The sequence below is a fragment of the Acanthochromis polyacanthus genome, chromosome 4 (genome assembly GCF_021347895.1).
Source record: "Acanthochromis polyacanthus isolate Apoly-LR-REF ecotype Palm Island chromosome 4, KAUST_Apoly_ChrSc, whole genome shotgun sequence".
NCBI classification, from domain to species: Eukaryota; Metazoa; Chordata; class Actinopteri; family Pomacentridae; genus Acanthochromis; species Acanthochromis polyacanthus.
This window is the reverse complement of record NC_067116.1, coordinates 35,725,940-35,743,202: the sequence shown is the minus strand read 5'-3', so window position 1 is coordinate 35,743,202 and position 17,263 is coordinate 35,725,940. Positions and strand designations below refer to the sequence as shown.

The 17,263-nt window shown below is 43.6% G+C and overlaps 1 protein-coding gene across 7 annotated transcripts in view; it reads left to right on the top strand.

Moving 5' to 3' along the window:
- The window catches only part of dab1a (DAB adaptor protein 1a), a 234,734-nt gene that overhangs the window by 211,880 nt on the left and 5,591 nt on the right, over positions 1–17,263 (top strand). For 4 of the 7 annotated variants that reach the window (XM_051946933.1, XM_022192685.2, XM_051946932.1 and 1 more), the window contains 10 exons: positions 3,392–3,511; positions 3,933–3,971; positions 4,400–4,462; positions 5,806–5,859; positions 12,415–12,477; positions 12,604–12,700; positions 13,576–13,982; positions 14,988–15,183; positions 15,276–15,424; positions 16,738–16,834. In XM_051946933.1, the coding sequence (XP_051802893.1) occupies positions 3,392–3,511; positions 3,933–3,971; positions 4,400–4,462; positions 5,806–5,859; positions 12,415–12,477; positions 12,604–12,700; positions 13,576–13,982; positions 14,988–15,183; positions 15,276–15,424; positions 16,738–16,818 (1,269 nt within the window). In that variant the 3' untranslated portion in view covers positions 16,819–16,834. The remainder of the gene's footprint in view (positions 1–3,391; positions 3,512–3,932; positions 3,972–4,399; positions 4,463–5,805; positions 5,860–12,414; positions 12,478–12,603; positions 12,701–13,575; positions 13,983–14,987; positions 15,184–15,275; positions 15,425–16,737; positions 16,835–17,263) is intronic. The other 3 variants (XM_022192686.2, XM_022192687.2, XM_022192688.2) reach the window with 3 other exon arrangements.

Genomic DNA, 17,263 nt, shown 5'->3' with positions numbered 1-17,263 from the left:
CGCTATTTTTGAAGCCCTTATTACATTTACAGTTATTATATCCTTTTATTTTGATCCCTTGGAAAAAAAAAAACTTTTTAGCACCATGAGAAAATCATAGCAGTGGGATATAAACTAAAAATAATGTGGTGATAAAGTGGTTCAGCCATCATTGGTGAGATTTTCTCTGTGTTTAGGAACAAGCTTTATATATCGCCTCTAATGGAAAAGTTCCAGCCTAATGCATTTTCACATTTAAAAAATCAGTAAATGTTGCTACATGTACATTTCTGGGTGTATGATGCTATTTGATGTCTTATTTATTCCTGCTGATCACTATCTATATGTATATCATTGAAAATATTTTGTTTTTTTAGCTTGATTTGGCTGCAAATGTTTTTGAAATGATCCAAAATGTCAGGCAGTCGAATAGGCAGACATCAAACGCTGATTTCAGGGTTCAGCAAATGATAGAATCAGTACAAGTTGCCCGATTGTGCTGATGCACTTTTACTGTGCATATATTTTCTCTACTTGCATATGCACGCATATTCTCTGAAGCTGTTGAAAGTCGTTCTAGGAAATTTAGGAAATCACTAACTGAATTTAATCTAGACGTGACAGGTTTAGGGAAATTCAATGAACCGGGAAATAAATTCAGGAATATCCCGGAGATACTCTGCCAATAACCAGCACCAGAATTTAATTTGGGCAAAGGGTGAATCTGCCGCATTAATATTCAGCTGGATTTGGAGACTCATCTTCCACCTTAAAATAATGATCTGTGCAGATTTTAATAGAACAGCGTGTCGGCAGTAAAAAGGCTTCATCACTGCTTTTTTGTTGGAATCATTTTTCCTGCGTTGCTGTCGGCTACGAATTAGTCATCTGATTCAGGAGTGCTGATCTGAGGTTATCTCATCTCTGTGGTCCTGTGAGCCAGCCACTCCTCCGTTCATCTTGCAAGTTTTCTGCATTTACAGTTTTAAAATTCAGTGGTTTTTCTCAGCTTTCTCCGCTGCATCTTCTCTAACCTAGAAGTTTTGATCGAGGAAAAGCCAAAAAAAAAAAAAAAAGTGAGAGCAATGCAAGAGAAGCTAGAGATCAGAGCATGTATTGTCAAATGAAAGCACATCTGAATTTGAAAGAGTGACTATATGTCTCACTGTTGGCTCAGTAGCAGAAACCCAAGTGTGTCTGTCATGAGCAATATGTGGCTGAGAACATCTCGCAGAAAGACAACACTAAAATAGAACTATTTTATGCATGGCAGCATTCAGTCTATGAACTCTGGGTGCTCTTCGCACAGCTCCAGTCAATAATTGATTAGGTCTGAAACGCTATTGTACTAGGAGACTTTTTTTTTTGCTGTTGTGTTGTGACAGTTGCTACAAGTTGCGAGTCATCTAACGGGTTTGTTGTCGCTACTTTTGCCTCCCCTGACAAGAAAGGTGGTAAAAGGTAAGACAAGAGGCTAGTGTCTGCTCTTGTCACTGTCTGAAGCAGACCTAGAGGAAGAATAGAGCTTGTAGTGATCGTGCAGATAAGTGTGTAGAGCTTCATTGCCTGTCTTCTTTGTGTGCAGGTGTGTCGTAAACTGGTTTTCCGATCCCAATCCTAGACTGTAATGTTTGTTTAGTGGAGTCTGGATCTTCCATTTTCTGAGTTGAGTCACTGACACTGCAAAGATTGGTCTGTAATCGCAGAGGCACAGAAAGCAATGAATCACAAGGCGTTGTTCAGTTTAGTGAAAGATTATAGAGAAAAGCTTTTTATTGTTTGTTTTGTCCGATGCTAATCCAAACTGGTCAGTTTGCTCAGACAAAAATATTCCATTACTGTTACGACCTTGTTCTTGGCTTGCTCCATTGTTAATCTATAATCAGTTTTCAGATTTTAAGTTTGTAAGGATTGGCTCCATCAGGGCAGATTTGTGTAGTCCCCCATATAGGGTACAAAAACAAATGTGTGAAACTGTGCCTTTCAAAAGCTAAAACCGCAGCTGATTTAAATTTGGAGCGACATCCTCTTCAAAGTTGTCTCCTTTGGCAGTGATGCAACACTTCCAGCACTACTACAACTCTTCTAATGCTTGTGGAAGTCCCATTATGTAAACATGACAAGCTCGAATGCAGTGGGCACTGAAGCTTTTAAACAATGTCAAAACAGTGGACCTTCAACTTGAATATCATGTTGGAAAAGAATAACAAGTCACAGTAGCCAAATTTAGCAAGCAGGGTGGGTGAGGAGTGGTGATTGTGTTGTTGTGGTACAGAACCCATACCTAAACACAATGCTGTTACCAGCTGCACAATGCATTGGAGCACCCATATGCCATCATGGGACACTTCATCCATTTGTGCCAAATGTTCTACTGCAGACACATCAGGACGTTATAGAAGAACTCCGCCAGACAATCTGTGACTTCAATTCAAACTACATCAATATAGTGTGAATGAAAACAAAAGGCATGCTCCTAATGCACCTAATCCAGTCTTGGTGACTGTAGAGTCTTCCGCTGAGAAAACTATTGTTTCTTCTGTTGATGGTAGCCACAAACCCACCTCTCATCACAACTGATGATCTTCCATGTAAATGTTTCTCATCCAACTGCTTTCACATAGAATCTGTGTAGGAAAATCACAGAAAAAAGTAATAATTTACATGGTAACTGTGTAAAAAAAATAAACAAAAAACATGCCAAAACTTAAAATAATGTCCACATCCAAAATTTGTGTTTTTACAATTGGCCATTGTTCTGTTACAGCATGTAATCATAAAATTACTCATTTTAACGTGTCATTTTACAGATATTTGCCAGTGTTTTCACCATTTTTACATATTTTGAACATAGCAGTGATCTACTTTTTATGGGTTTTTTTTTCTGCCACACTTGACCAGATTTTCACACTTTTCATTTTCATTTTCATTTCTTTTTTTTGCATGTGTACAGAGCACTTTAGAATGGTGCGAGTTAGTAATTTACAACTCCGCTATAAATCTACAAAGCTGTTGTGGTGACAGATGGATCTTCTGTCTTGACAGTCACCAAGCAAACAGTAGAACTACAACATTCACTTTACAAATTACTGAACAGAAAAGTCCACTTGGTAACTTCGCTGACACTGAGTTGCGGCAAACGCTGAGCCATACTAAATGTGTTGGCCTGGTTTTAAACAAAGGTTATATTAAAAATGCCCTCTGCGTTAGAGACACTGCTGTGCCAAATAAGAATAAATTAAGTGTTTTTTCCTGCAGTGCTCATGCCAGTCTGACCTTAGCCTTCTACCACGATGTCATTAACTGCCACATAGCTAGAAAAAACAGTGGTGGTTATGATTCATGAGCTCTGATCAGCGCTGTGCTGCTGTTAGTTTGTGTGTCTGTGTGTTAATTTGTGGATCTCGTCTAGGCCGAGCCTGTGATTCTGGACCTGCGGGACTTGTTCCAGCTCATCTACGAAATAAAGCAGAGGGAGGAGATGGAGAAGAAGGCCCAGAAAGACAAGCAGTGTGAGCAGGCGGTTTACCAGGTACTCCTATGAACCCTCTCTTAATGTCTTTTTTTTTAACCTAATCGTCCGCCATAAGTATGACGAGCTTCAGCTGAGAGACTCTTGACAGAAGTGTCAGGTAGGACTTTATAAAACATAAAAGGAAGACATACGGAGCACTCGCTTTGAGTTTTCATCAGTGGCGCCATCTGCCCATTGTGCTTACTTCACCTTCCTCTGTTCCGTCTTCCCCACATCTCCTGTTTAATTTCTCTTTATCTCCATCTCTCTGATGATTGCCAAATGATTATCTGAATACCGGGTAGCTGCTGTGTCTTGCCGTGCTTTTTCCGCCTACTCTCTCGACTCCACCGGCTTAACTCTCCGCCTCTTCTCCTCTCCCCTCTGCTCCGTCCCGTCTGATCTCTGCCTCTTCTTTCCTGCCGCCACTCACCTGCAGACAATACTGGAGGAGGATCTGGAGGACCCGGTCTACCAGGTAACTTCCTGACCAATCGCATCGCTTCTGTCACCTGCTGCATTCATAGCCAGTCAGCTTGCTCCTCTCTGTGTGCACTGTGGGGAGACAGCTCCTGTTTGGGTACATTGTAGGGTTTGCACTTGTGTACAAAGAGTCGATGTTTCGCTCAAATCTGTGTGTCTGAAGCAGTGGGTGCATGATTAACTCCGAGTATGTTCATTTTCTCACTTGCTGTGGGTGTCATTCGCTGCTTAAAGTCTCCTACTTTGTGTGTCAGTGGGATCTTTTCTTCAACTGCCTTTTAATGAGAACCTATTGACAATGCTGTTGAACTAATCACCTCTGCAGTTTCACCACTTTCTCTTATCTTCCAATTTTCCCTCCTGCTTCTTTTTCTTCTTCTCCTTTTTCTTCTTCGTCTCTTCCCCCTGCTGCTGACGTTGTAGTACATTGTGTTTGAGGCGGGACACGAGCCCATCCGCGACCAATCAGAAGAGAGCATTTATCAGGTACCCACAAGCTCATCTTGTTCGCTTGTGTCTCCCTTTAAACTATAGTTATTGTGGTTACGCTGCTGACAAGGAGTTCCTAAAAGCGTTTAAGCTACAGAGATTTAATCTTCTATTTACTGGCCAATTGGTAGCAGCTACATTACTCTTTAATGGGATAAATATATTGTGGCCTGCTCATAAAATTAATTGCTTCTTTTACACTTAAAATGTAGATACAGGGAATAAAAGACCGAAAGAATTGGAGGCAAACAAGCAGCCACGGCTCTCCAGAGGGCCCTAACAGCTAAAGCTCGCTTACTCCGGGGAGATGAGGCTTTCTCTGGGTGCTACCCCCCTGAGACGTGGGTAGACCTCCAAGGGATGAAGAGATGGGGGGGAGGGTGCGAGTGGTGGGGATATGGAGGTTATTCCTGGCCCGTGTAGAAGGCGGACCCCTCCTTTTTTCTCGCCTCCCCACCCTCTTTTTTTTTTCTCCTGAGGAGATGAAAGAAAGCGGGGAAGGAAAGATTAATCACCAGCCTCTCGTTTGATCTTTAAATAAAATGGATTGAATATAGAGGGAGTGCTGGTGCGTGCACAGTCACACACAAACAAAAACACATGCAAACAAACCATGGCGCACACACACTCACACACACACGAGGCGTAAGAAACGTGAGCCTCAGCCAGCCTCCAGCCACAGAGGAACTAATGTATGAATAAAGATGGCAGCTTCTGGAAATAAACATGTGAAAGAAGTAAACAAGGCATTGAAAGGAGGAGAAAGAATGGGACAGGCTGTGCAAGATAGATATTTTTCATTTGCCGCTCATTCTGATTAGAGCGCGTCCAACTGGCGGAGAATAAAACTTTGTGTTAGGAGAAACCCAACCGCTGGCTCCGTACATATCAGCATTTCGCTATCACCCGCTCATTGTTTCTTCTCATTACACACACTGCCAGATCTATCTATCTGTGTGACATGGAGATATTACATGTCACAACGTGTGTGACAATCTGAGTTATTACATGTCTGTGGGTGTGAAAAGCAGCCTTATCCAATCTTTATTAGGGAGAGAAAGGGCAATATATATGTATATAGAAAGAGAGAGAAACCATCACTGGAGGCTGATAGTCTCCTGATTAACCTAGTAGATGAGTTCTCACTTTGCAGATTTTAATTCTGATTGTCCCTGTGCACACACACAAACGCTCCACCAGTGATTGATAGGATTCTCGGAGAGCCGGGGTTCTGTGTTGCAGCGCTAGAAACAATGATGTGTAAAGTTTCCCTGCCTGATTGGTCCAGAGGTAACAGACTGCTCTTGGCTGTTCTCTGAATCCATCGGTCGATTGTGTAGGTTCCCACCAGTCAGCAGAAGGAAGGGGTCTATGACGTCCCAAAGCGACACCCAGTGAGTTGACCGTGTGTTCGCCAGTGTCCGACCGACCTCCCCCCTTCTTCAGCCTGCCTCCCCCTCTCAGACAAACCTCTCAGCTGTCTCACCACAAAAAAACAGCCCTCCCATTCCATAGCAACTCTACTTCTTGCAGTGATTCCTGTTAATATCTCACAACGCAGCGATGCAGATTTTCCCCCCTCTGAGAGGTTTGCTGGGATCCAGTGCCATATGCTGTGCTGTTGTACTGCTTGTGCTGTAAGCTGTCGTGGCTTGTGCCCTTCCTCCTCCTCCTCCTCCTCCTCCTCTTCCTTCTCCTCATGCTCTGTGGTGCCTGCTCCTTATGGTTAACCAGGATAATGTTTGAATGTGTGTCAATTTGCTCAATGAAGCATGCTCGCCTGTGGTTTGCCAGTGGATGAATCCAGTGTTAAACCTGCATGACCTTATCCCAGATTGCATTGAACACATGTTTTGTCAGCGTTGCATCTTCCTTTTTAATGGATATAAATTACACATCCAACTATAAACGTGCATGGGCTCATATTTTCAAATCTATATCTTGGGGTGCTGGAGCAGTTTTTCACCCCGCTAATGCGTGTGAGTGTTTGCAGTGCAAATCCATATCGCTGTTTGTGCAGTACTCGAATGTGTGTTGCGTATCTTTAAGCTCCTGTTACAGGCTCACACTGCCAGTGGTTATAATGAAATATGACCTTGACCACTGTCAGGCTGCACTGTAACTCAGCTGCTTTTTATCTGCCTATAAAGATGCTAGTTATACTGCCACCTGATTTAATCTGCTAAAATCCTCACACTCTCAAGAACCAGGCTGTGGATCTGTGCTTATATGAGCATGTAGCTATAGGATCCTGTGTTTTCTCTCAGTCCACCCACAACCCACCATCTCTGTGTGGATTCCCCCTGCAGTAGGTCTTTTATCCTTAAACCGCTAAAACTGGACTCCTCCACGTCACTACTGGCAGTCAGAATCCCCGCTCTATGAATTTTCGGTGGGCTGAGAATCAGTCTCGCAGTTTTCTGGCTTCACATTATCCTCAGATTTGGTAAGAAGCTTACAGGCACCATCGTATTTCTGTTCTCTCCTCACCCAGCCCACAACACATGCTGCTATTTGGATTGCCTTTGTGCTGGCAGGTGTCTGAACGCGAACAAATCCAATATTTCTCTCTTGTTGTGCAACCAATTGGACGAGTCGCCCATTCTGGTTTAAATAAAGCAAATTCGAGTGTTTTCTGCTCTCCAGTCAGTCTGAGGGAGCAAACGTGATCCTGGATCACAGATATGTAAATGGATCATAGAAATTTTCGAATTTCTTTAGAGGCAGACAACATTCGTAGTAATTTGAAGATGCTTTTCGTACATTTCAAAATAAATCCAGGCATCGTAAGATTGAAAAAGCGACACTGCTCTTTCTATGTGCTGGATCTTTCAAACACATCCATCCATGATATCGCAGCACGTCTTTTGTCTCCAGAAGTGAAATTGCGACCACATCGTCACACTTCAAATATGAGAGGACTCCTGATGTTTATGTAGGACAAAGGAGAAATGTGGGAACATCTTCTGAAATGTCAAAAAAGTGGTGCCAAAATAGCTCTAAAGCAACTGTTTGAGGTCAATATTGTAAGTTTAGCTACTTGTAGAGGATCTATAATGAATCTTATGCTATTGTAATCCTTATTTCTCTTGGTAAAGCAGTAAATACAAGTAACCAAGGACACATTTTGTTCATATGGAGTGACTACGAGGCTGTTGCTGGCAATGTTGAAACAATGTGTGATCACAGGCAGCTGGATTTCATCTTTTCATTCCGCTGTCAGTCGCAGAACTACCAACTGGGGAGCGACCAGAGGCAGCAGCGGGTTTGTTACCACTGATGGGGGATTTAGTATTTATTTCACTGCCAATAGAAATTCTTCTGAGCAGACGGAGTGACAGTGGAGAGTAGCAGTAGATGACATAAGTGTCGTATGTGCGCACACTACACCTGAGATGAAATGATCCCATCCACAGAAATGTGACCTCCTGTCTGCAGCAGTCTCTTGTGTTGTTTACTCTGTCACCTCTTTAAACGATGGCAAATCAATAAAACGCGCACACACACATATATATATACACACACACACACACACACACACACACACACACACACACACACACACACACACACGAGGCCATTTCAATTTACTGAGCTCTTGACCCTGTAAGGCCCCATAGTCTGTTGAATCAACAGAAGCTCTCACTACCTCAGAGTCCATGTGTAGAGGTCAACACATTTCCACCGATCGAACCCATCAACTCAACTCAAACACTGGATTACGATATGATATGAGATATGATACTGGATATTTGGGGATGTTGAGGGTTTTTAGTGAGTGGCTTACCATGAAGATGCTAAAGTCTGGATCACTCTCTGCTCAGCTGCGATGTGAGCTCTGCAACATGTTCTGCATGTCTTTTGTAAACAATTTTAACACGCTCGAACCACACTAAGGTCCATAATTTAAAGCATTATTAATTACTGTTTTCCAGACTGTGTTTCAGGGTAATTCATGGCTGCCTTCTAACTCAGCTGCTAGCCATTTGTATAACCTTAGCCACTGTGAAAGAAGCTAATTTCTGGCTTTGTGGCAACAACTTGTTTCTTGTCCAGTTTTTGTGGTCTCTGCTTGAGAAACATTTCTGAGACCACAGAGGGACTACAGACAAAGAGAGGAGACCTGAAGTAGCACGTATAATTTATCAATAATCAATCACTAAAAATTCTGACGCCAATAATTAAAAAAATGCCAAATATCTGCCCTGACACTTAGCCAGGCCAATAATCGGTCTGTCCCCAGCACACTCTGCTGGACAAACAATGTAAGGACACAATTCCTCAATTAACATAAGATAAGATAAAACTTAATTAATCCCAAAGGAAATTAGTTGTCCTAAATATTGCACAGAAAATAACTAAATGATATGACCACAGATGTGATGCCTCACGCCAAAAATCTTCTTGGGGAGAAAAAAGTTGTCATATCGGTGCATATCAACAACATATAGGCAAATATCAATATATATGCTTTTATACTGTATGTTATGATATGATCGGGGCTGTCACAGTAGATTATACTCTGGGGATTTGTTGCTATAGCTGGTTGAAACAAAACTTATATTAAAATAGTGTGTATGGTGGTGTGTAGTGTTGTATTTCTAAGACAGAAACCGACACAGAACCGTGCATAGTTCACCTGACTGTGTTGGGCTTAGAGTTGTGAGTCTTTTGCGCGTTTGCATGTGGCAGGTCGACATGGTTTTGCCAGTGTGATCCGTCACACAACAGGGGATCAGCAAGGTGGTGTTAATTACAGGAAATGCATTAATTGTATGCAGAACACATGTGTACAGGTAATTACAGTTCCCTGGAGACGGGTAATTGATAGGTGGCAACTGTACTGATAAAGATTAAGGGCCGTGCAAAAAGATGGAGAGAGCATAGACCGGACGGGGGGAATAATTAGCAGAGCAAGAGAGAGAAAGACACAGGAATGAACAGAGACAGACATACAGACAAATATCCAGTAGCAGACTGCAGCATTTAATGAAGAAGACAGCAGGTACATTAGGATTTACTAGGTAAAGTTAGATGCATTCATATCCACCCCCACTTTCCCAAAAAATACACTCAGATAAGTGTGTATCATCAGCTAGATTGAAATGAAGCATCATGAGTTCAGATTTTTAGATAATAAACATCCACTAGAAAAATGGGCAGCATTTCCAGAACTGATTAGTATTGGGCAATCTGTTATTGTTTTCGGTGCCAGCTAATGATGTCCATACCTCATGCTTTCATGCAAAGACAATAATGCACTCTGTAATATTGTCGTGCACCAAATACTGCACTTCACCGGTCCATCCTGTTTTGGTGCCAGCGCTGGTGAAAGCTATGGCAGGACCTGTCATCCTTCTGCTGTAGCTTTAAAAAAAAAAGAACAGGTTGTAGGGATGGATTTGTCCATGGTGGATGCAAACTACATAGAAATACAATGGAATGGTACTTTTATGTGTGTTTTTCTTCAGTTTTAGTACTTTAATGGCACAAAGGCGGCAGTTTTTCCCTCTATAATGCAACATACTCCCTCCCTTTGCTCTCACATAAAGCATGTTAGTTAATCCAGCTCCTCTTTTTCGTGCCTGCCTGCCTGCCTCTCCATCTCACACTGTGACACAGGGGAGCAGGCTTTACAGAAACACAAATGGGGTTTAAACCCCAGCTCAGTGCTGTAGTTTAGACTAAAGGTAGGGATGATCTTTAAACCTCTTTAAATCTTCACTTGGTCTGTAAGTCTGTTGAGAAGAACCTGGCTCTGAGTCTAAGCGTGTTTGCTGTATGTGAACACCTGCAGTCCATTATATTCCTCTCTTTTAAAAGCCTCATTTCACCTCGCTCTCTTCTGTCTCACCTGCTATCTGAGCGTATGAAAGATGACTAACATGTTTGTGTGCGAGAACATTTTCATCCCACCTGCCATCTAACACTGGGGTTGTGATTGCAGAATGGACATAAAAATACCCCCCACCGCCATCATCACCATCAACATCATCATTATCATGATCAGCCCCTCCAACAAGAACAAACTGAACCACAGCAGCAGGAGCAAGCGCAAGAGCAGAAGCAGAAGCAGGAGCAGGAGCAGGAGCCGGCAGTGGCTAATCTGATAGACTTAGGCCTGGAAATGGTGACTCAGGTAAGGCGCTACAGAAACCTCACAAGTCCTCTTGTTGTTTGTTCCAGACAGATGCAATTTTAAAAAGCTATATGGTTTATGAGGATTTTCAAAGATGGAACTGTCCTGAAGGATAACCATCATCCCTCATGAACAACTTCTTTAGTCACATTCGCCGATGATCTTTCGTCTCCCCATCCTCGTCTGTGTTGCACCGCTTTTGTTCTTCTCGAGTCGTAAGTGAGCCCAGCTTTTGACCCCTGTGATTTATGAATAAAACATGCAACTTTGCTGTTGCCATAGTAACCAGGTTCATGCAGGACTACCTTTCAGGTGCACCCGTGCGTTCACACCTGCATGTGTCTGTGTGTACAAGAGGTGACGAGCCGATACAGCAGAGAGAAAAACTCTCCGTTAGCTCCGAGGTCCTTTAAGGACGGAGTGGACGTAAAGGGCAGAGCGTCTGTCAGAGAACCGATCGGGTCACGACGGCTAGCAGACAGCAGCGGTCATCTTGGCAGAAGACACTCTAGTTCAGCATCTCACGGCGCATTAATAAAGCATTCATAACACTCTGACAATCACAGCAACCTGACCTCACCACCTCACTACCACACACGTAAAGAATGTTGAGTTGGTTTGAGGTAAAAGTGGACAGAAAGTCTATAAATGTCCAACTTTCACTCGTGTTTGAACACGGGCTGCAGTGGCATTTTTCTGTGCCGATGGTTTCTGTTTGAAGAACATTAGCAAAGGCTCTGTGTTATTGACTCAGAGCGCTAAGTGCCACAGCATTCAATAACAACTATGTGAATTTATTGCATTTGTGGGTCGGAAGAGTGTTTCTTTAAAATGTGTTCTGCGAATTTAATCCCATGGACATTCTTTTATCAGTCCTTGTGGATGCAGCATTTTGCGTATCTCGGATATCTGGCTTATCTCGTTGAGTCGATTTCTGTCTGATGCACTCATCTGCTGCAGCAACAATAGTGTATATTACTGCTTCCTATCCCCGTCATCTCTCTTTGTGAAAAAGAAACATACTCATCCAGCCCCATAACTGTAAAACACCATGCTCACAGATCCATTTTCTGATAGATGTTTTAAAAAAAAGAACTTTGTGGTCCATATGAGACCTAAGAGAGTGAACGAGAGGGAAGATATTCTAAGAACATTCATTATCTCTAAAGAAATTATCCGCATCCATGATTTATGCAAATCTCTGACCATGTATTCAAGGCTTAAATTCCTTTATCAACTAAAAATAGAGTTTCCTTCACTTGCCACCGGCCTAAAGATATTATTAATGTGCAAAAAAAAAAAGAAAAAAAAAAAGAGGGTGATACTAAAGAGAAGTATTATGGGGAGACTGTGAAAGAGAACAGAACGATACAGAACAAATTCAGATCAAATAGAAAGGCTGCTGTCTTTGATAGCTATTCCCTCAGAGACGCATCTTCAAGAAGAGGGAAGCATTAATGACTTGTCCAAAAGAAGACACTGGTACAGTAATGAAGCGAGGGCCTGCTTTTTTAGATCCGCTCATGGGAAGCGTATTTTTACCTTGAAGCAGATGACAAAGATTGTGATAACTCTTGGTAGGTATGTCATCATAACCAATCATTTCATCTCATTATCCCATCTCTCCTCACCCCCTCCGTTACCTCCTCTGTTGTCGCTGCCACAGTGCTCAGGTAGGTAAAGCTAACATACCTATCCAGTGTTGCATGCAGTGCGTGATGCATGTTGCACCGGAATGGAAAACCGCTTCAGAAATTAGTCGCAGCCTTGCCGGAACCGCCCCTGACCGCTGGCTTTCTCTGATCCCCAGAATATCAACCAGTTAGAGATTTTCGGAGACATGTCTACGCCTCCTGACATCACCTCTCCATCAGTGAGTAGCTGTCGTGCATACACAGATTTTGATTTGCATCGCATCAAGTAATAACAGGATTTCCAATGAGCTGTCTCGTCTCTTTTTGTTGTTCCGCGACCTGACCTCCAACTGCAACCTGCGCAGACCCCCGCCTCTCCAGGCAACACCCTCGACCCCTCGCAGGGCCTGCAGCCTCCCACGGAACTGTTTGCTCCCTTCAATCCCGCGTCTGTGCCCTCAGGTAAGACCTTGTTCATTTTCTGCTTAAATACACCACCACTACAAGCGAAGGGGAAACAAACGCAGCAGGGGAGAGAGAGAGGGAGTCAGGGAGAAAATAAAAAGATATAAGGGGAGGAAGCTGGAAAGTCAGAAGAATCAGATGCAAAGAAGAAGAGAGGAAGGGAGGTTTGAGATAAATAGAGTGAGACGGAATAGAATTGAAATGTAGATGAAGGGAAGGAAGAGAAAAGGTGGAGCTGGTTGTGTGCTGAATATGAAATGCATTATTAGCTTTGCTGCATCGGATACTGCTGATTTACCTGTGGCTGAGGCAACTGTGGCGGTCAGAGGAAAGTAATGAAACATGCTGAGATGATTACAGTGGAGACTCCTCTCTATGCACAGGGCCTCTGTGACTTGCGTAGACTCTATAGTTCGTGTCTTTATTTACTCCCCTCCTCGCCTCTGTTGGTCCCCTCTCTTCCTGTGTGTCGTTTTAGAGCAGCTCAGGTTAAATGCCAACTTTCTCTCCTGTAGGCATCAACAGAAAGAGGAACCTAGCGAGTGTGTAATAGAACAAGCTCCTACTGATGAGTTTGACTGATTTGAATGAGTGTGTGTTGAGCTCTGCCTTCTCGTAACGACTCTGCCTCATTCTGGAGGTAATTATGATAGTTCACTATGACCATTAAGAGACACCACATTAGCTGCAGGCAGAAGTAGGGCAGCACTCTCTGGTGATGCGTATGTTATTGTCTGTGTGTGGGTTCGTATGGAGAAGAAAAGCAGCAATATGCACTGTGGTTACTCTCCTAGCTTCCTCTTCTACTATAAATAAAATGGTGCACAAAATTGAAATGTTGTTTTTGACGTTCTCTAACCATTCCCATCCAGGTTATGTGACAATGGGAGCAGTACCTCCTGGGCACTGGTCTCAGCAGGCGTTCGCTGCCCAGACACCGCTGGCCTTCGGGGTCCAGTCTCCTCTTGGCCCGGTAGCTCAGGTGCTGCCGGGCGGCCAGCCTCTCATCTGGGGCCAGGCTAACATCTTCCCTGCCACCCAGCAGCAGTGGGCAGCCATGGCAGCTGGAGCCTTCCCCCCCACAGCCTACCTCCCTGCCCAGCCCGTGGGCACCTTGCCGGCCGCCATGTTCCAGACTCTCACCCCCGTCACGACTGTGACTCCAGCCGGCGAGAGCCATTCGGGCGCCGGAGCCAGCGCCTCGGCTCCCTCCCCTTCTGCATCGTCGAGTCCGCAGCACGGGGAGAGAGCGAAGAAGATGGGGAAGGAGATGTTCAAGGTGGGGAGCTGGATGATGAAGAGTTATGTTGAGATCAGAGTGATGCCATCTAGTGAGATTCCACTGTTATGTTCACCATGATTTTTGGAAAACATGGTCATAGCTGCATGTAGTACAAAACTGCACTTACTAAATATGACTTTGTGCTAATCCAAACTTAAATAATGTTAAGTGCATTTTGCTGGCAGAGACTGATTAGAAGTGAATATATTCTGACAGTGAAATCTGGAGCGCATCTGATCATTTTTACTACATTAAGCTTGTGATCTTGATTAAATTTTTGTTTGCATAGCTGAATGTCTAAGGTGCATTCTGCATGGATGTACATGCCTTCAATGGTGAATCCCCGGTTCAAATCCCAGCTGGCACAGACCCTTACTTCATGTCACTTCCTCCTCTTTTTCCTCAGATTTCCTGAATGTCTTCACTGTGTATCCAATAAAGGGGTCATTCCATCTCTGATCATCAAATTTTTAGAGCAATTTCTGCTCAACCATCTCTGATGTGCCTGAATGTTTTATAGCGCAAAACTTTAGCTTAATATGCCAAATACTTTCCAAGATAAATGTTTTAAAAATGTTTGCGTGTTATTGAAGCTATGGTTGAATAACAATATCTGAGGAACTTCTGAAGACAATGCCTGAAATTATCGCTGGTATTTCTCACCGTGCCACTGATTCAGAATCTGAAATACTGGACAAGTAGATCAAACTAAAATGTCATAGATATCATTCTAAATTTAAACTGTTTATGACCGAAATAGAGCCTCAAGGCAATCGGAGACAGTTGAGCACAAGGTCCCTGATGATCTGAGATGGAACACCCCAAAGGCAAAAATGCAAATGCATAATAAAACAAATCAATGTTAGATTTAAGTTGTGCCTTGAAGTATTAAACAAATAAACAAAGCAATTACTTTTTGGGTGCCCATGAAGAAAGCGTTCTCATAACTCTGTCCAGTCTTAATATTGACTTGTCTGATCAAAGATCTTACTCCTTCCTCAGGATTTTCAGCTGGCGAAGCCTCCGGCCATGCCATCGAAGAAGCCTGAGCAGCCGAGCTTAGCAGGAACCTCAGAGGCATTCAGCAGTTACTTCAGCCGTGTGGGCACCGCCCAGGACACGGACGACTGTGACGACTTTGACATTTCACAAATGAACCTGACACCCGTCACCTCCACGACACCGTCCACCAACTCACGTGAGCGCTCCACCCACGTCTGCCCGCACTGTCCTTATTTCTCATCGTCCCTCCATTTAGTGAGTTGCTAATTTACCCATCTTCCCCTGCAGCGCCCACCCCAGCTCCCAGGAAGAGCTCTCCCTCCAAGTCCTCAGCCTCTCATGTCAGCGACCCCCCCACCGACGCCACAGACCCCCCTACGGACGACTCGTTTGGGGAAGCCGAGGGCAGCCCGAGTCGCAGTGGAGAGGAAGATGCTGTAAGTGTGTGTGTGAGGATGCTAGAAGAGGATTGTGGAGGAAGCCAAATGTGTGTGCCTTTAATAAGTCGCTCCTTATGCTGCTATAACCTGCGCAGCGTGTTGAGATCTGCTGATAAATAGCCTTTGTAGCGATGTTGGCGGGCCAGGTAATCACTCTTGCTGATTAGGGGGCCGATGCTGTTGTGTGTCCCTTTAGTGTGTGTTTGTGAGGATGTGCACATCCAGGGTGTGCTACTGTGTGAGCATTAGCAAGCATAAATATGTGCTGCTGTGTGTGAGTGTGTGGATGGTCAACACAGCGTTAAATTAGCTGGTGGAATTGTCAGAGACATCATTAAGCTGTTATTAATACCAGCCAGGTAGCGTCCATACATCACTACTTCTATATGAGCATCTCTGGTGAGAGAGAGAAGACACACTGTAGTGCCCCAATTCTTCTTCCAGGCACAATTAATATTTATTTTACCTCCAGCACCTTAATTTGAAAGAGAAAATGAGAAGAATTAAGTAAAAACGAAAAGATAAAAGCAGGTTTTTAGGGATGCTGGACAAATTCACTTCGCCTTTGGCCAAAAGTCCTTGTAGAATCTGTGACCTTCCAAGAAACAAGACTTTTCTAGTCCTTTCCGTTCCATTTTTCTTAAGGTCTCGTTCTTTTTTGTGTCTTTCTTTTATGCTTTCTCCTCTGTCTCTCTCTTGCTTTCCACTCCCCAGGCGTGAAGCATTAGTTTTATGCCTCCAATCCAGCTATTATTGAAAAAAAAAAAACTAAAATAAAAAATAGAGGACTTTCACACAGCTGAAAATGTCAGCAGGCCTGAATAACACACAGAAGCTTTACACAACCACAAAGAAATGTGCACTGGTGGTGGCACTGAGTGAGTGCGGCGAAAAGGTTACAAAGAAAGATAGAGGGGAACGGGAAAGACGGAGCGAAGGCAGAAAACGGCTCGCTGTGGGGCGAGATATAAAAAAACAAAAGAAAAACAAAAAAAAGTGGAAATGTTTCAGTCAAAAAGCACAGCAGATCGATAAGAACAAACTCCGCAGAGGCTTTCATAATTGTAAATGAGTGTGTTTAAGTGCAGATATGTTTCCAAAAAGAGAGACAGGCTGAGTGGTTTCTATCTCCATGTGTTCGTATTGACACCTTTGCTCTTTGCTTTCTCTTCTGGTAGTCTTTACTGATTCCTGCGATCTTTCCTTTAGATTTATTCTTCTCTGTCTGCTTTCTTTTCTCTTATACTCCTCCTTGGACCTTCCTCCCCACCTTTTTCTCTTCCTCTTCCTCCCCTTCTTCCCTTCTTTAGGCATGTGGCTCTGGGTCGCCCTGCCCCAGCGAGACAGCAGAGCCCAGCCCAGACCAGGCCAGTCCAGAGGCTGGGAGCTAGATAGCAGCAGGGCAGGGTAGGTATTAACACCTTTCCCCTTCCTTTTAACTCCACCTCCTTCTGACCTATCTGTGTTTCTACATCTTTTTTCCCCCCCATCCTTTTCCTGTTGCATCCTCGGTCTCATTTCCACATGCAAAAGATAGCACATGTTTGAGTTTGAATGCTGTCGCGTATGGCCGTTACATATATGGCGATATCCTTGTTTCATTTTGTGCTGTGTAGTGATTTTTTTTCTAAGTATCTGTTGACGATGAAGCAGTGCTGCATGTGTGACTTTTTCGAAGTTCATCACGCATGATCACTCCGGCCGTCGTGCTCTCATTGTGTCCTGTCTCTGTGACGTGCACCTACATCACACCCAGCTCCCTAAATAGCACACATCTCACCAGGAAAGTCAATAGCGTGTGACAGCCAATCAGAAACTGTGCACTTGAGTGAGCAG